Here is a 19,870-nt window from a genome sequence, read left to right on the forward strand (position 1 = left end):
CCCCCCCCCCAGCAGCACACTCACCCCCACCACTGTCACTGCATGTGCTCCTAGGGCCCCTTTCAGATCCAGGAATCTCCCTTGTCTCCCCCATGGTGGGTGCCAGGGGGTGCAGCATGCGCCTCCTTCCCTGCTGTTGCCCCTGACTGTAGCCTCACTGGGGGTGGGGGATGGGGCTGCCTCCTTGCCCAGCATGGGGCAAGAGCAGTGATTGTGGGTGGGGAGGGAGTGCTGTGCTGATGGAGGGTCCCACCGGAAAAGGGAAGGGTCTTGGGGGAAGGGCAGGCTTAGAGTCAGTCTGCCCTGACAGTTGAGATGGGGTCACTAGGACAGGCTTGACAAAGCCCTGGTTGGGATGATTTAGTTGGCGTTGGTCCTGCTTTGAGCAGGGGGTTGGACTAGATACCTCCCGAGGTCCCTTCCAACCCTGATATTCTATGATTCTATGAAGCATGCGGCAGCAGTTGCTGCAGGGAGGCAAGCTGCATGGAAGAGGCAGGGACGCTCTGCTCCCTCCGGGGCCCAGGGACGTGCATGGGGCCAACAAGGGGGAGCTGGGGGACACTTGGGGGAGCCATGGGGGGGGTGGCAGGTGAGGTCACCCAGCCCCAAACATTGGTTGAGCTGGGCCCCTGGGCTCTGAATATCGCTGGTGCCCGGGCACCACGTGGGTATATAACGTGCCGCCCATGGCTATGGGAATTGGGGTTATTTAGTCTGCAGAAGAGAAGAGTGAGGAGGGATTTGATAGCAGCCTTCAACTACCTGACGGACAGTTCCAAAGAGGATGGAGCTCGGCTGTTCTCAGTGGTGGCAGATGACGGAACAAGGAGCAATGGTCTGAAGTTGCAGTGGGGGAGGTCTAGGTTGGATATTAGGAAAAACTATTTCACTAGGAGGGTGGTGAAGCACTGGAAAGGGTTACCTAGGGAGGTGGTGGAATCTCCATCCTTAGAGATTTTTAAGGCCCAGCTTGACAATGCCCTGGCTGGGCTCATTTTGTTGGGGTTGGTCCTGCTTTGAGCAGGGGGTTGGACTAGATGACCTCCTGAGGTCTCTTCCAACCCTAATTTTCTCTGAGTCTATGAAAGTGGACCTTCATGGAAATGAGAGGGAAAAACTGCAATGCTTACTCTGTTCCTGGTTGTCTTAACCCTCCTGAAAAGAGTGAGAAGCAGTGGTGGGTCTCAGAAGGCTCTTCGTTTCAACAGCATTTTATGCCTATTTAAAACTGAAAGTAGCTATGGCAAGAATCTGCCATAAAAGTGGAAGGGAATCTCTGTAAAAAGTCTATAATGGTCACTCACTTCTGAAAAGATGCTGGCATGTTTCATGGACTTCTGCAGATTAGGGGCAACAGAAGCAGCTTCAGCAGCAGTTCTGCCTGCTGTGCTTTCTGTCCTTATGGTTCTCCATTCTGCCAGTGTGAAACATGTATCGGCAAATCACATGTGTGGTGAATTGGTGAAATGTGGAAACCTCAGTTTTGGCGTGCCATACTATCATTTACAGATTTTCATTCTTTTTTAAGTACAAATAATGTTTTAAAATCTGTTTTCTCATTTGCACAGCTGTATGTGTAGTAAAGCCCACAGGGTTTCAGATTTCTTGTAAAATGGGCCCCAAAAAGTGCAATAATCTAGTGAGAAATATGAAAAGAGATTATGTGGGATCTCTTACTATTCTTTCAGTCTCAATCCATTTTCATCAAACCACCATGAACAACTGAAATATCAGCCTAAGTTCACATCCTTAATTCCATTATTTTGCCACTTTTATAGGTGTTTTAGAAACTAAAGGTTTAAAGTTCCTGCTAAACTGAAAACCTCTACCTCAACCTTAAATCTGAAGCTGTGACCAGCTCCAGTATAAGAAAGCAAATCTTCCAGGGAGACACCCAAGGCACCAAGCTCCAGTAGAAGGAAGGGACTAAGACAGTGTCACTTGGGAGGGAAACTGGAACAGGATTTTACGAAACTCTTGGACAATCTCATTTCTGTAATCAGCCCTGTGCAGTGCTGTTTGAGAAGCAAGCAATACAGAGTTTACTTTCCTAGGAACAGTAAGAGAGGCTATGCTCTGAGCTACTGCTCACCTGCTTGCGCACATACTCCACTAGCAGTTCCAGCTGCCTGGGGTCCTCACAGTGCTTGTTGAAAAAGTTTCTCCAAAGGGCTGCTGCCAGTACGTGGTCATCAGACAAAATCCCCTAAAAGAAGGAGTGAGAGAAGGATTGGACATTGTACACGGAGAGAATGTAAACACCAAGTGGAAAACTTGGGTGAGATTTAACTACCTGGTGTCTGACTGGATCTTCTCAGTTTATTACACACCTCTTACAGCCCCACACTCTTGGAGTTGCAGTCTCTTTTTCGTATCTGTCTATATTCCACATGTTGAGACCAACACAGCTACAACAACACTGCAATATACACCATACATCTGCCTCTCCCTGAGGCGTGTGTGCAGCTGCTTAACACAACAGTCCAAAAGAAATGGCCGGATTAGTGGATTCTGGAGAAAATACAGAGCAAATTTTGTGTACGGGCTGGTAAACCAGTTCTCTCTCTTTTGGGATCACTGTCGCAAAACCTTACGCCTTATGAAACTAGACAGCATTGCTGCACAGCATGGGGGGGACTGCGATGATGCTGGGCAAGGACAGGAGCTAAAGGACATATGACATAACTGTTGCTGAGAAGGCCAATAAGGCGCTGCTCTTCACCTCAGCCTGTGATGCAAGAGCCCAGGGTAATCCCATGATATTTAGGCTTATCTGGATTTTTTTTAGTTAATTTTCACTGGATTCAGATCTGTAGCACTTATTTGTCTGTGTTCTTCATAACCTCTGCTGTCTGTCTAGATCAGGGTTCTCAAACTGGGGGTTGGGACCCCTCAGGGGGTCGTGGGGTTATTACATGGGGGGTCACGAGCTGTCAACCTCCACCCCAAACTCTGCTGTGCCTCCAGCATTTATAATGATGTCAAATATATTAAAAAGTGTTTTTAATTTATAAGGGGGGGGTCACATTCATAGGTTTGCTATGCTAAAGGAGTCACCAGTAAAAAAAAGTTTGAGAGCCACTTGTCTAGATTATATGGTGACTATCCCTGCAACATCTGAATGCATGTCCTCTGCTGGGTGCTGCTATCAGCCACGCATTAGGTAAAAATTAGCTTAACATTTAAAGGCAAATATTGATCTTTATTTAACAAGACATTTGTGGGGGTTTTAAAATATAATGGTGGGTTTAAAAAAGAGAGAGAGACACACACACACACACATTTACATCCCCTGGCTACACTTAAAAATCAATAAAAGGAAAGATCTTGATGCATCTGCTGTCCAATACCTTGCAGAACTCACTGTTTATAAGGCAAACAGCTAAATAAAAAACTAAAGTAAATGATTATGAATGAGTACAGCACCTGCAGTGACATCAGCTCAGGCAAAAGAAATAACAGCTACACTTTGCCCTTAATGTAGTGCCTTCCATTGGAGAGTCACAAAGCCCTTACATACATCAGGGCATTTTTACCCTTCTGGGTCATTAGACAGGCTTGCTAAATATCATATCCACTGTACAACTGGATCAGCTAAGGCACTGAGGGGGAAAGTGACTTGCCCAAGGTTAGACAATAAGTCTGTGGCAGAGCCAAGAAGAGAATCTTGACGTCCTGCCACTCAGGCTATGGCTACACTAGAGAGCTTACAGAGGCGTAGCTGCACTGATGCAATTGCACTGCTGCAAGTTCTCTGTGTAGCTGCTCTAAGCTGTCAACTTAATTAATCCACCCCCAACCAGCGGCGGTAGCTATGTCAGAGAGAGAAGCTCTTCTGCTGACAGTGCTGTCCACACCAGCGCTTAGGTCGGTGTAACTTATGTCGCTCAGGGGTGGCTTATTGACACCCCTGAGCGACATACCTAATACTGACATACGTGGTAGCGCAAAGCCTCAGCCAGCAGACCATGTATGCCTCAGCCAGCAAACCATGCTGTCCCTCCTAGAAGGGCTCTCATTAGTCAGGTTTCAAAGAACAAACTGATCACAGCTGCTACAGGCCAGAAGAATTCTGTCTCCATTGTGCTAGGATGTATATTTTGGGTGTTTACTCCTTCCTGTGAAGCACCTAGCTTTCAGCAGCACTGGAGAAAACAGTGCACTAGATGTAGGCAGGGTTGACTCTATGCTCTTACCTCATCATATCCAAATATAGCTGCATAGAAATTTTCTGTCATGCTTCTCATACTTTGTTTTAGAGTAAAAGAATCAATCTGAAAAATAAAACAATATACGGTAATCTGTACAGGTCCTGAGAGATGGGAGCGATGAAAGCAGTGCAGCCCGTGGGGATGGTGGGAGAGCAGCACAGTCCATGGGGGTCTGGGTTGGGGGAGAGCAGCATGGTCCGTGGGGTTCAGGGCAGAGGGAGGTGAGAGCAATGGGGTTCATGGGGGAGGAGGGAATGAGAGCATTGCGGTCTGTGAGGGGCAGGATTGGGGCGGGAGCAGTGTGGTTCATGTAGGCTGCGGGGTGGAGAGGTATATATAAGGCATTATAAGTTGGCACAGACTTTGTAGAAATGAAAACTACCAACAGTATCTTCCCTGTGTGCTCAGAGGGTAGGAGAGTCCCCAGCCTGGGATGCTCTCTCATTAGTCTCACATTCCTCCCAATTCCTGTCAACTCCTCCCTGGCCCAGGGCCGGCTCCAGGCACCAGTGCAGCAAGCTAGTGCTTGGGGCGGCCCTTGGAAGGGGGCAGCACATCTGGGTCTTCAGTGGTGGGTCCCTCAGTCCCTCTTGGAGGGAAGGACCGGCTGCTGAATTGCCACCGAAGAATGACGTGGTGCGGTAGAGCAACCGTCAAAGTGCCGCTGATCGCGGGGTTTTTTTGTTGTTTTTTTTCCCTCTTTGCTGCTTGGGGCAGCAAAAAAGCTGGAGCCGGCCCTGGCCTGGCCCCAAACTGCCTGTTACTGTTGCTTCCACAGATTAACAGACATTAAAGCCATTAGCAGCAGCTAGTCTGACCTGCATAAACACAAGTCACAGAATTTCACCCAGTAATCTTATCAAAAATTAATATTGCTTTGTTTGATAAGTGCCATGCTGATTGGCATTAGTCATGCTACCATCATTTCATTAATACTGGGTGCTTCCATGTCAGCCTATGTATTGCCCAGGATTCATGTCAGGCCACCTAGCCTACAGTTTCCTGGGTCATTGTGTTTACCCTTTTAAATTATTGCCTTAACATTATTTTTTTTCCCTTATCTTCTTGGGTTTCCCTAGTATTCCAAGAATTGTTAAATATTAGCATCAATGGCTCAGAGAGCTACTTGGCCAATTTTTAAAAATTCTTGGGTGCAAGTTACCAGGTCGTTCAGTTTCTCTGATCCTCCTTTTTTGTTTTCTCTCTGCCTTACAGATACGAGGACTGAATGAGGTGGCTCTGCTGCTGTCTGAGACTGTGCAGTCAAACTAAAACTAACATATATGGGCTCAATTCTACAAGGTGCTTAGACCTCTGGAGTGATCCAACAAAGCACTTAAGAATCTGTTAAATTTTAAGCAGGTGTGTAGGCACCCTAAAGTCATTGGGACTACCCACAGGCTAAATTTAATCAGATTCCTAAATACAGCTCTACCCCGATATAATGCTGTCCTTGGGAGCCAAAAAAATCTTACTGCGTTATAGGTGAAACTGCATTATATTGAACTTGCTATGTTCCACCTGGGTGCGCAGCCCCGCCCCCCCCGGATTGCTGCTTTACCACGATATATTCGAATCCGTGTTATATTGGGTCGCGTTATGTCCGGGTAGAGGTGTAATTGCTAGTTTGGGCATAGCTGTTTATCAGCTTGCAGGACTGAGGCCTGTGTCAGCAGAGCTATGAGCTGCCTAACTGTGCAAGGAAGAACTGGACTGCCAGACACTCAAAGGGATGGCTAAGTGAGACTCATGCTGGGTCTTCTTTCATCTATACTTTTCTTTTTGTCAATACAAATTGCCCCAAACAGTTTAGAACGAAAACATTTTCTTCACATAGATATAGCTGCATTTTAACTGGCAAGGACTTGGGAAAGATTCTTTCCTATATTGGACCTATATGACATATTTAAGGGACACTCTCAAAAGGAGCTCTGACAGGGTCTTCTGACATTGTGTGGAGAGAGGGACCAAAAAAGCCCCATATGGTCTCTGCTTATTTGCATCCCCCAAACCTCAGTCACAAACACCCGAGACTGCCTATGTATGGCCAGCATTCTAAGATATTCTCCTGTATTCTGCCCAGACCAGGCAGATTCCAAATGCTCACATCTAAAAATGTCTCATTTGATTATCCTTCAAAACTGTCCAAAATAAATAAATAAAATAAATGCCACCCTTCTCCCAGGTGTGACACCGAAGATGGAAACAAGAATTTTTTAAAAAGATGTTGGGGATCTGTATAGTGTTTAAAAAAATGTGTTTACTATGCAAAGTGCATTACTGTTTTGAGGGTTGCAATACCATGTCAAATACAGACACTACACAGCAAAGAAAAATTATGAATACACCTATAAGAAAATCTCAGAACTCTGATGATAGCACAGACTGCTGGAGTTTCATCAAAGATGTCACCAAACTCCCCATAATATCCCGATAGCCTTAGTGGTTGTGCCTATATAATAGTTACTATCTCAAAACGCTAATTATTTTATGTCATGCCATCAGATCTATTGTTTACATACTCTTCCATTAAATCACTATCCTTTTTCATAATTTGATTTTTATAAGAATACATGTAATGCAACCACAAGGAAAATGTTCCTTTTATGTCAGTTACTCATATTTTTCCATTTATATGAGCTATTAAAATTCATGCAGATATTTTATAGGCCATCAAGATTTGGTGACTGGCTATTACTGAATGTTTAATAAAAAACTAAACAGAAGAAATCAGAGGGCTAAATGATGACTGCAACTCCTGTAATGACTTAATTAAATTTTTATTGAGTACATAAACTATGATGTCACTTCTAGCCAACCACGCTCATACTTTCTATGCATGCCAAAGACCGTGGTTTTTCTCAATAGAACATACTTCTAAATAAGCAGCACTTCTACACTCTAATAGGGGAGCAGGTCTCATGTAACACACTCAATAAATTATCCTTCCATTTTTAAACAAACAAATTCCATGAGTTATAATATATTTGCCATGCACTTTTTATGACATAATAAAAATGTTACCTTAAGGATTACTTAACACATACTACAAATGCTACAGCAGGCAACTGCAATGGGGTAAAGAAAACAAACAGTCCCATTACAGGGACAAGTCTTGGACTAAACATCCCCAGGGAAGCAAGTTACTATATTAAAAACGAAAAGCAGCGGCTTTAGGTTAGTAAGAAATGGATTAACGAACGAGATAAAGTTAAACAAACATGGCAATAAGTACATCTTAGAGACAAACATTTTGAAATATGAAATATGACTGAGGATGGGGGAATATCTTAGGCAATAAAATTACATTTAAAGGGATATACTATTTTTGAGGAATGCAGCCAACAATGCATAACCACAAATAACTGGAGAAACAGCCTCTCTTATAAAACAAGGGAACCAAGTAAATCAAAATCAATGCTCTTTGGAAACCATTCCCCTTTTTGTTCCTATCTGCTTTCTCACCGCGGGCACACTTCACAGGCTGGATTTTGACGGTGATGACTGCAAGGACTCTTTTACACTCCATTCTCAAACAGCAAAGCTGCTAGAGAATTTCAAATGAGTTAAAATTGCTAAAAACAACAAAAACATCTGAGTTCTCCCGGGGTATGGCTCCTTCACACTCTGGAGTGCCCCATCTTAAAGCAGTTACCAGAATTAGGCCATCCATGCACCAGTGCCTGTATCCTCACAAATAAAAATCTGTGTTCAAAACAAATTAAAAAAGCTTGGGTCCCCCCACACCTACACAGATGCTTAAAAGTAAGGCAATATCCGGCTAACGTATCTTCCTTTGACATGCTTTAATATCATATTCACTACTTTTGCTGAAAGACTGTTCCCTTTATTAACAACTCCCTTATATCTTCAGCATATACAGTAACACAATATACATACCACATTCCTCACCAACACACTAGAATGCAAAACCTTAACTCCAACTTCAGCACATTGACATATATACTGTTAGACATCCAGGCATTGTTGGAGTGTACGATGTACGGTCCCTTCCAGTTCTATGATTCTATGATTTTCCTAGGGAGAAGTATGAAGTCAGAGTTAAGGTTTTGCATTCTAGTTTGATGGTTAGGAATGTGTGGAGTGTATTGTGTTATTGTATGTGCTGAAGTTGCATTGAAATTGTTTGTAGAGAGGCACACTTTCAAAGTGAAACTGAACATAATGTGTGGAGGTTAAAGTAGTACATAAAGAGTTTTTTACACTGGACATGCCTTTGCTGTTATGAGTTTGTGTTAATGCGTATTGCCCTTAAGTGACATTATAGCAATAGACTAAAAGAGCTCACTTTATACAGCTTAACAAAGAGAAGGTTAAGGGGTGACTTGATTACAATATATAAGTATCTGCATGGGAAACAAATATTTAATAATGGGCTCATCAATTGAGCAGAGACCCAATGGCTGGAAGTTGAAATTAGACAAATTCAGACTGGAAATTAGAGGTACATTTTTAACTGAGAGAGTGAATAATCATTGGAACAACGTACCAAGGGTCATGGTGGATTTAAAAATCAATATTGGATGTTTTTCTAAAAGATCTGCTCCAGGAATAATTTTTGAGGTGTTCTCTGGCCTGTGTTATGCAAGAGGCTGGACTAGATGATCACAATGGTTCCTTCTGGCCTTGGAATCTCTGAATAATAATCTGGGACTTTGCACCACTTAGATGAACAGGGTCTGTGAGCCCTCATGGAAGTGGAGATAATGTCTTAGCTAGTTCTTCACAGTGTTTCCCCTTTCTGGACAGCAGCATTTCAATTTTGCCTAGGCTCAGCTTGAGCCAGCCGATCCTCATCAAAGAGCTGATCTCTTGTAGACATAGTCTGCCATCTAAGCAGAGGTGGTAACTGCATACCATTGGCAGCTTTGCTCTCTCCCAGTGGTCTCATGTAGCTTTCAAAAAGACAAAGGGATTGTATGGTTCTCTATGGAACCCTGCAGGTTAGGGCCTTCGTTACTCATGGCCCACATACCAATCACAACTCTCTAAACCCTGCTGGGAAGGAATGCCTGGAGTCACTGCAGTGCTGTATTATGTGCTCCAGCTACGTCACATAAGTGGGTTAGTAGAACTTTGCAGTTCACTGTTTCACAGGCTGCACAGAGGTCCAGCAGTATGAGTGTGGAGAACTTACCTGTGTCTACTGCCATGAGGAGATCATCTTTCAGTATCATTAGAGTCATCGTTGTGCTAAGCTCTGGTCTGAACACTGATTGTGAGGCTTCCAGGATGCTGGTTAATCTCATTTTTTGGAGCTGAGTGGTTACTACTTTCTCAATTGTCTTGCCTAGGACTGGGAGGCTGGAGACAGGACAGTAGTTGGAGTGTTGTCCAAAGGTTAGTTTCTTGACTACTGGAGAAACTATTGTTGTACCTTTCATGGAGTTTGGTATGTGTCCTTCTCTAAAGGAGGCACTGATTATTTTCATTAGTAGTGTACATAGTTGCTCTTCATTGGCTTTCACCAGTCAGGAGGGGCATGGATTCACAGATTGTGGCTCTAATACTTTTCAGGGTTTCCTGAGCTTTGGCATGTGTGATGGGGCCAAACACATTCAAGGTTGGTAGGGTAGATAATACAATCAGCTCAGGGATGGAATTTTCTTTCCCACTTAGCTCCATACATATTCAGTTGATCTTATCAGTAGAATACGCTGACAGCTCTTCACAGCAGTTGAGGCTTGGGGCTGGCATCTGGGCTGTGCAGTCTGGGTGACTGAAATAGCTCTGCTGGCCATGACTGTGCTGCATCAATTGCAGAGAAGTAGAAGGCTCATCTTGCTCCTTTATTGCAGTGGCAAAGTTCTGTAAGAGCTGTTTGTGGTGGATAGATTCAGAATCCTTTTTGTGCCACTGGCACTCTAACTTTCTGCCTCAAACTCATCTGCTGTTGCTCTTCTGTGATCCCTGGTCATATTCTCCACTGGTGAGGGGAGAATGGGTACCATAGGACCAAGGCATTGATGGTAATCAACATCAGGTGACTGACGGTACTATTATACGAATTCATCGGCACCTTCTATTTGGGTGGCTTGTTCTCCTACAGTGAGTTTTAAACCTAGAGGTACAGGAGTCTTGGGGAAGGACAAGCTTTGGTTGTTCACTACTGTGCTGGGAAGGAGGGAAGTCTGCCAGCTGGAGGCGATGAGACCAGTAGTGTGGTATGTTAGTAGTATCTCCAAAATCCACTCTTAGGCTGATGCAAGGATCCGGTGTATGTCTTGCTATATGTGTGGGTCCAGAGACTGCCTAGGATATCCCCATGAGCTCTACATGCGACATGAAATTAAGTACTACCGTGTCCTTTGCATTGTCCGTGTGAAGGTTGAAGTCTCTGAGAGGAGAGAATCTGGGGGATTCCAGTACCATGCTGGGCAGCAGCTCTGTAAGTTCCTTCAGAAAGATGACAGGGTTCCCAGCTGAGGGTCTTTACATCACTAAGAGTCCTAGGAACCTTTCTGTCCGTTGCCCCACAGATCATGTTTTGTTTCTAGGTGGAGTATCTTCTGCATCTCAGACTGGAGAGAAACACTGGAGGGGAACAAGATTACTACTCTGGCTCCTCTTTCTTTTTTTTCTGGTGCATTCTGGAGTCTTCCTTGCTTTGTGATATATAGAGTATCCTATGGGGACTAACCATGTTAGGGTAGAATTGAGGGTGGCCTTGAACCATGTCTCAGTGATGTGAGCAAGATTTACTATACTGACATTTTGTATTCCATCACTATAAGATATAATAGTTATTCCAAATTGTGCAGTACCTCTTCCTCTACTGGAAACACTGTGTAAACCTCACTGGTACACTGGGGCTCTTTGTCCACCTGAAACAGTTAGACCATGTATAGAGGTTTATGAGTCAACTCTTGGTCCCTGAGCTGATGGTTCTAGTTCTCTAGCTCAAGCAGTAGAGGCCAGTGCTTTCAGAGCCAAATAGCCATTAGTTCAGATGCTGCAGCAGACCCATAAAACACTGTCTGTGGTCTATCCCTTAGAGGGTGGCAAAGATAATTCATTGTGTTAGCATGGGTTATAACTGCATTTTCAGAAGCCTTCTAGTATCACAGCATAGTAAGCAGTAAGAGTATGCCATCTAAAAAACCTCTGTCATTGTATTAACATAAACACTATGCCATCATCATAGCTTATGCCATCCATAACATTGTGTCAATATACCTCTTATGCCGACATCCCAAAATAGTCACTTCTTAAACCTTAATAACTATTAATAAAAACATGTTGCAACTTTTAATAAATATTCTTGCCAACTACTCATAGCAAAGAATAACACACTTTTAATTTACTACTACAGACTGCTCTTTTTTTTTTTTTTTTTTTTTTTTAAAGGAGTCTGAAGAGAAATGAGAAACTGGAATAACTGTGGTCATGTGACGTTTTTTGAACTAGTTACAGCAAGTGTCAGACTGGGTTTCAAAATTCAAGCAGTTCATAAACAAAAATAAGCATTTGAAATTGACACTGTAATTCAAAACAGATTTTACAGAATTTGTTTTAACCTCTGTTAAAATGAAAATCACTGAGCAACTTTAACGATGGTGGCTCAGTTACCCCACCACAATGGTACAGACAGATCATCCATTTGGGTTCCATATGCAAAACGGAAATATTTATTGAATACACCTGGCTTTTCTGCATCATTATTGACAATTGTGCCACTCCCATATAATAACGGAGCTACACCATTACTATGATTCCTTCCGCTCCCTCATTCCCTGATATGCATTAAAAAACCTTCTTGTCTTTAACTCTACATTGACATTTCATTGATACCTTTAACTTTTTGTCTACCATGCATTTCTTAACTTTAGAGCTATATTAATTGCCATCTTCCTCGTCTTCCCCGTTTGTTATATAATGATTTATTGTTCTTGAGTACAGCTTTCACATCTGCTTAAGCAGATTTATTTTATACACTGAAATAGCATCCCCCCCCCCCCCCGCTAAGGAATTGTGGCTTTTTGGGCATCAAGCAAAACTCTTAAACAAATCCCAATTTTTGGTCATGCTTTTCAGTTTTATTTTTTTCCCCAAACACATTTTGCTCTAATTCTTTTTTGCACAATTACAAGGGAACTGTATTCTGTTTGCACAAAATGAGTGTAACCAGGACCTGATCACAAGTATCTCGGCAACCACTAATATTTTGTTGAGTAATCAATTCATCTTTATCCATCATAATGAAATTTAATATTGAAACAAATCTAAACATTCCAGGGATATTGTAATTATCCCCAAACCAAACACTGAAAACCCAAGAAACGCTGAGTTAAGGTTACACTTAAAATGAATACAAATATTTTAAGGTATGGAAATACACAATTGAAGTACAAAAACACATTTTACTCTGCCCCGTAGTGATGCCATAATGATTAAGGCATTTTAAATGTTTGTGGCCTCAGATTAGATTAAACTCAGTTTCAAAGACACTGGTGTTTCATATTTTTGCCCTTTATGCCACTAAGTAAATCCTTTCTTTCTTTGAACCTAGAAGGAAATACACAATTTCTTAGGCCTGCATCTGTGGTGTACATAGTAGCCTGAGCGTACAAGATAAGCTAGCACTGGGCCTGCAGTGTCAACAATGTTTCTATGACACAGACCAGAATGGGTGACACATTGGTAATATGATTGTGAAGAGACTATTCATTGATGTTGTTTTGATCCGCATGAGGCTGAGGTCTTCTCTGTTTCAACTTTATCTCAATGTCCATGAGTTAGACGTTTGCTTAGTATGGTCAATTCTAACTAGTTGTTTGCTGATCTTTCCAGGTATTGATTGGTTCCTTCTTTATACAGTTCTTCCCGTTCTGATTTGTACCGGGGACAGGTATAGGCTAGTGGATGTTCTGAAATAAAAGATCATACTGCTGACCTGAGCATCAAAGCTGGACCAGGATAAACTAATCTGAGTGAAAGAAAACCCTGCCTTTGGCACAGTTTATAACCTACTCACGAGTTTCTAGAAAAAATGGCACCTTCCTCACTGTCAGGACCGATTCCTCTTTGCTCATACTAACCAATTGTCCAGATAAAGGTGGATGAAGAGCTGCTCGCTTCAGGAAGCTGTAGCTAGAGCCACAGCATTGGTAAATGGCAGGACACCACAGCCATTCAAAAGGAAACAATCACCAGTTCTTACCCAGAATTTAGAATCAAAGAGATATCTGATGGACTGGATAGATGAGGCAATACTGGTTAGGAACAGGAAGTCACTCAATCTCCATCCAACAGTACAACTCCCAGAGAAGGGAGTTTACTTTATTCAAATCCAGAATGGGGTAAAAACTGCCAAATGTCATGGAAATGAATGAGTAATCCATGTGCCTGCTTCATGATGGGGACCTCTACTGCTGCTTTGACCTTTATCAGATGACTCAGGCCTGGGCAAATTCTATGCCATCAAGAACACTAATTTTGAAAATCATCACTGCAGCCACCACGACCTATCTACCGTATCCGTACTCAGCCCATTGCACCTCCCAGCACACATCCTACCATGCCTGCCCTGTCCGTGTGGGACCCATTGGGCCTCCCATCACATAGCCTACCATGAGTTCTGTATTTGTGCCAGACTTGAGACTTCATCATCTGAATCACCACACTGATTTCAGCTTCCGTACACTGGTAGTTTGCACTTTTCAGTTTCATTCATAGGCAGAGAAAAACCTATCTCCCTAAGCACTTCTCCTCCCCAGGGTATCACACATATGTAAGCCACAGAACAGTTAACAGTTAAATATTTTCTTGCCAGTATTTTAAGAGTGCAGAAGGTTCCAAATTGCTGGTAAAATAAACAATGCCAGACTGTGAAAACTCCTGGCTGCCATGTTCTCTGATGTTAACAAGAGTTTCTTTATTACTGTAACCTTTCTGAAGTGAATAAAAATTATTTCTCTTCCCTAGTTCTGCCCTCAAGTAAAAGGCAAGGGAGGAAAATGAACCCTGAAGAAAGCTGTACAGTAAGAGCTCCAGAATGCTGGGGATGGCTTGTTCAAACAGGTTGTTTCAAAGACAGCATTTAACACAGTTGTAGAAAATATTTAAGTTTCCAATATAACTAACTCCTGTATTTCATTCAGACTTGGTACTGTTGTGAATAAGCAAACTCCAAAGGCTCCTAAATAAATGATCATGGAAATAAAGGGTTAAAGTCTCTTTACAAACAGTTTACTGAAAAGGACCAGAAGACATAGATTAAACCTGGACAGGGACAACATTCTCCTCCTCTAGCCCACGCATAGACAGATGGTCTAGTCCAGTGGTTTTCAAACTTTTTTTCTGGGGACCCAGTTGAAGAAAATTGTTGATGCCCACGACCTAGTGGAGCTGGAGATGAGGGGTTTGGGGGGTGTGTGGGGGCTCAGGGCTGGGGCAGAGGATTGAGGGTCTGGGGTGAGGTCTGCGGAGTGGGGCCAGGAATGAGGTGTTCAGGGTGCGGGAGGCAGCTCAGGACTGGGGCATGGGGTTGGGGTGCATGAGGGGCTCAGGGCTCTGGAGTGGGGCCTGAGATGAGGGGTTTGGGGTGCAGAAGGGGCTCTGGGTTTAGGCAATGCTAAGTGCTGTTAGAAAGACAAAAAGGAGGAATAGAGGAAGACTGTAAATTATCTGTTGAATACAGTAGGAGTAAAAAGGATTGAGATGAAAATGTGGGGCACAAAAAAGAGACAATATAAACACTGGACAGTAACTGATGGGTTAGCTAAGGTGTTTAATGCCTATTTTGCTTCAGGCTGCACTAAAAAGGTTAATGGTGACCAGCTACTCAACACAATTAATATTAACAAAAAAAAGGGGGGAGGGGGGGACACAAACCAAAATAGGGAAAGAACAGATTAAAGAATATTTTAGATAAGTTAGGTATAGTCATGTTGGTCGGGTCTGATGAAATTCATCCTAGAGTACTTAAGGAACTACCTGAAGCAATCTTGGAACTGTTAGCAATTATCTTCAAGAACTCATGGAGGATAGGTGAGGTTCCAGAAGACTGGAGAAGGGCATGTCTTTATAAAGGGGGAAAAAGAGGACCCTGAGAATTGTAGACCAGTCAGCTAACTTAGATACCTGGAAAGATACAGGAACAAATTATTTAATAATCAATTTGTAAGCGTTTAGCGGATAATAGGGTTATAAGGAATAGCCAACATGGATTTGTCAAGAATGAATCAGGCGAAACCAACCTAATTTTCTTCTTTGACTGGGTTACTGGCCTAGTGGATGGGGGAAGCCATAGATGTGATATATCTTGGTTTCATAAGGCTTTTGACACAGTCCCACATGACAGTCTCATAAGCAAACAAGGAAAATGTGCTCTAGATGAAATTACTATAAAGTGGATGTACAACCGGTTGGAAGACTGTACTCAGAGTAGTTATCAATGGTTTGCTGTCAAACTGGGAGTACCTAGCAAGTGGGATTCCACTGGGGTCAGCCCTGGGTCTGGTACTCTTCAATATTTTCATTAATGACTCGACAATGGAGTGGAGAGTATGACTACAAAATCTGCAGACAATACCAAACTGGGAGGGGTTACAAGCACTTTGGAGAACAGGATTAGGATTAGAATTAAAAATGACCTTGATAAATTAGAGAATTGATCTGAAATCAACAAAGTGAAATTTGATAAAGACAAGTACAAAGTATTACCCTTAGGAAGGTAAAATCAAATGCACAACTACAAATTAGGGAAAAACTGTCTATGTGCCTGTACTGCTGAAAAGAATCTGGGGAGAATAGTGGATCACAAATTGAATATGAATCAATGTAATGCAGTTGCAAAAAAGGGCTAATATTCTGTGGTGTATTAACAGGATTGTCATATGTAAGTCATGGGAGGTAATTGGCGTACTCTATTGAGCACTGGTAAGGTCCCACCTGGAGTAGTGTGTCCAATTCTGACAGTTTAAGAAAGATGTGGACAAAATGGAGAGAGTCTATAAGAGACCAATAAAAATGATAAAATGTTTAGAAAACCTCACCTGTAAGGAAAGGTAGGTTAAAAAAAAACTGGGCACGTTTAGTCTGGAGAAAGATGACTATGGGGAGATCAGATAATAGTCTTCAAATATGTTAAGGGCTGTTATAAAAAGGATGGCGATCGTTTTCCGTGTCCCACTGAAGACAGGACAAGAAATAATTAACTTAGTTGGCAGCAAGGGAGATTTAGGTTAGATATGAGGAAAACCTAATTATAAGGGTAGTTAAGCTCTGGAATAGACTTCCAACAGAGGTAGTGGAATCCCAGTCACTGAAGGTTGGACAAACACTTGTCAGGGATGGGTTTAGGTTTATCTGGTCCTGTCTCAGCACAGAGGCTGGACTTGATGACTTCTCAAGATCCCTTCCAGCCCTACATTTCTATGATTCTGTGATTCCCTCCTGTTCTTCAGGTTTTCTTTTAGAATGGGGACTAGGACAGAACAAGAGGCCACTGTATTACAGAGCATCTTCAGAGATGGTGCTAGAGGAAGAGACCCTGAGGGCCAGGAGATGGAAGGAGTGGGACATGAAGTAGTCATGGGGTGGTGGGGATGTTTTTGGAAATGGAGCAGGTGATCCAGAAGGAGCAGGAGAAGAGAAGGAGGGAGAGGATGGGCCAAGTGTGAGATTTAAAAGAGATTACTGGGATGGAAGTAGTGATGGAAAAAGGTGCAGGAAAAGGAGAGGGGAGGGAGGGAGGGAGGACCGGTGTTGGGGTTGATATCAGCAGAGGTATGGAGATATCAGCAGAGGAAAGTGTGAGATATGGATGTGGGGAGAGGGAGGAGTAAAAGGTGGTGGGTGATATGAAAGGAGTGGGAGAGGGGAGAAGGTCAAGCTGGTGTTAGCTGTCAAGAGGGAGGGTAGCAGACAGGAGGACAGGGAGTGAGAAGGAGAGGAAAGAATGCATAGACTGGGTGAGATGAGAGCCATAGTAAGAAATGGAGGGTCATAAATAATTGGCTGTGCACAGCAAACTGTTAATTGGGGAGTCAAACGTTAAGTAAATTAAGCAACAAATTAAATATACAGTGAACTAGTTATGAACCAGATTGCTGTGCTGCTTGCCACTGCATACAAATCTTAAGGAACATGCTAAATTTGCTCAGAAGATTTTATTCTCAATCATTCCTTAGTTTAGCCAGTAGTATTTTTTAGAGGCACCAGTGTGATGTGCTCTTATCAAACTATTGTTAGCAAGGCAAGCTGCTGCATTTTGTACAAGCTGAAGTTTCTGTGTGGATTTTGTATTCAACCCCAGGTAAACTGAGTATCATTGACTGATCTGAAAACTCAGAGGCACTAGAGATGGAATGCTTACAGATTAATGTTCTAACCAATATATCATAAAATGGATCTGCTGAGGGTCTGGTATAGACATTAAATCAGAAGAAGGAACAGGATGAGCAGCTCCTTAAACATTTAAGATGAAGAAAGAAAATCTGCACTATCATGGGGGATTTCAATCTGGGGGACAGTCTATAGGATTCAGGCTGCCAATAGAAGAACATCTTTGGAGTTCATAAAAATTACATTGATAACTTTCCATTACATAAAATATTACAACCAACATGTGGTAATTCTTAGACCCTATTCTGATGGATATGACAGACTGATCATGAAATAAAAATTAGTGGTTGCCTAGGTACAAGTTATCACAACCTAATTACATTCAAAATATAATCCTGACGAGTAATATGCACACACTACCCATACACAGGGCTTTCAAATTTCCAATAACCAAAAACCTGAAAATAAATATGAGCAAAATTGATTGGGAGAATAAATTTAAACTTAAAAATTTGAAAAATAATTGTGACTTGTTTAAGAATATTTTACTAGATGTGCAAAAACCAAAACCTCACAATCACAGAAGGACACTTCTTGGTTAAAACAATCCTGATGAGGAAGAGAAGTGAAAATGAGAATAATTTTTCTTTGAACCAATATATAACACACACACAAAGGGAGAAGTTGATTACATTGATTATAAATTATCAGTTAGGAAATATAGACAATTGATAAGGGAAGCTAAAGATATCAATGAAAATTCTATAACCAAAGGACAACTGGAAAGATGTTTAAAAATGTATCAGGAAAAATAGAACTTAGAAATCGTACAGGTTCATTATTAGATAAGGATGGTAAAATTGTCAGTAATAATTCAGAAAGAGGCAGAAATGTTCAGTACATAGTTTTGTTCTGTATGTGAATGAAGTTGGATGATGTATTCATTTTTTACAGTGATAAATATTTTTTAATCCAGTAATAATTAGGGAGGATGTTAACACCCAAGAATTTTAAAAGAATTCACTGAGAAGCCCTCTGCACTATTGATAGAATCACAGAAGTGTAGGACTGGAAGGGACGTCAAGAGGTCATCTAATCCAGTCCCCTGCACTCAAGGCAGGACTATGTAATATTTGATGTGGATATTAAACAAATCATGGAATAATGAGGAAGTTCCAGAAGACTAGAACAGCTAATACTGTGCCAATATTCAAAATGACTGAGGTAACTACAGGCCTGTTAGCCTGATATGATCATCATCTTCTCATTCTTCAATGATTAGCAGAACAGTCAGTCTTAGTAATCATTCTCCATTTGGTCTGTTCCTGTGCAGCTGCAAGGGCTTAATGGGCCAAGAGTCGAACACTGGAACAGACTTGATGCACTCACATAATAGGAGGTCTGACTCTGGGCTGCCTCCACAGTTGGTGGAATTTTATCCTGGATGTTATAAGCCACCAGGAGAACTGCATTCACCAGAATGTCTTGCAGCATTTTGGCGACACGTCCGAAAAGCGTAAGATGCCACCTGCAGACAATGGCCCCAGAATCAGTAGGCTGGAGTGATTGTAAACGTCTGCATTACAAATTAAGTCATTCCAATTTATGCCCAATATACAATATTGGCATTCTGTGTGGAAAGCCTCCAGCTTTGCCCAGTCTGAGTGGTGTGGAAAGCCTCCAGCTTTGCCCAGTCTTAGCGGCATAACGTCCATGTTTCACAACCGTATGGCAGTATGGAGAGGATACAACTCAAATAGATCATGAACTTAGTTGTCATGCTGAAATGATGTTGATTCCATATTCATTGTAGATGACCCATGGCAGACACTGAAATGTCAATCTGGTAGAGAACGTCCATGTGATAGTTGGAGGAACTGGTGAGTATAGAACCCAAATAGCAAAAAATGGAGAGTGCTTCGACAGTTCCATTATTCAAAGAGATTTGCGTCGTGGGTGGACCTGATCCTAGATTTTGCAACTTTGTCTTTGACCAAGAAACATGGAGGCCAACCTTTGCTGGCTCCTCCTCCACTTGCTAGAGTGCCTCACAAAACCTGTTGGGTCTCTGTACTAGAAGAATGTCATCAGGATAGTTAAGGTCTAGGGGAGAGAGAGAGAGAGAGAGAGAGAGAGAGAGAGAGAGAGATCACCGATCTTAATGCCTATGAACCTGAAGACATGTTGCATTATGAAATCCATTGCCCAATAAAAGAGTGCAGGAGTCAAGATACAGCCCTGCCTGACACCAGATACTGATTTAAAAGGTGCTGCCATCTGATTAATTAGTATAGTTCCATTATGCAGCTTGCTAATTAAATCCAGCAAAGTGGTTGGGACATCTATGC

General features: G+C 42.3%; 1 protein-coding gene across 2 annotated transcripts in view; it reads right to left on the reverse strand.

Moving 5' to 3' along the window:
* Positions 1 to 19,870, reverse strand: part of UQCC1 (ubiquinol-cytochrome c reductase complex assembly factor 1) — a 93,945-nt gene that overhangs the window by 19,759 nt on the left and 54,316 nt on the right. For both annotated transcript variants that reach the window (XM_075072352.1, XM_075072353.1), the window contains exons 8-9: positions 4,200 to 4,277; positions 2,096 to 2,209 (exon numbers count right to left, since the gene is read on the reverse strand). In XM_075072352.1, the coding sequence (XP_074928453.1) occupies positions 2,096 to 2,209; positions 4,200 to 4,277 (192 nt within the window). The remainder of the gene's footprint in view (positions 1 to 2,095; positions 2,210 to 4,199; positions 4,278 to 19,870) is intronic.

Source organism: Chelonoidis abingdonii, chromosome 14, assembly GCF_003597395.2.
Source record: "Chelonoidis abingdonii isolate Lonesome George chromosome 14, CheloAbing_2.0, whole genome shotgun sequence".
In the NCBI taxonomy this organism is placed as follows: domain Eukaryota; kingdom Metazoa; phylum Chordata; order Testudines; family Testudinidae; genus Chelonoidis; species Chelonoidis abingdonii.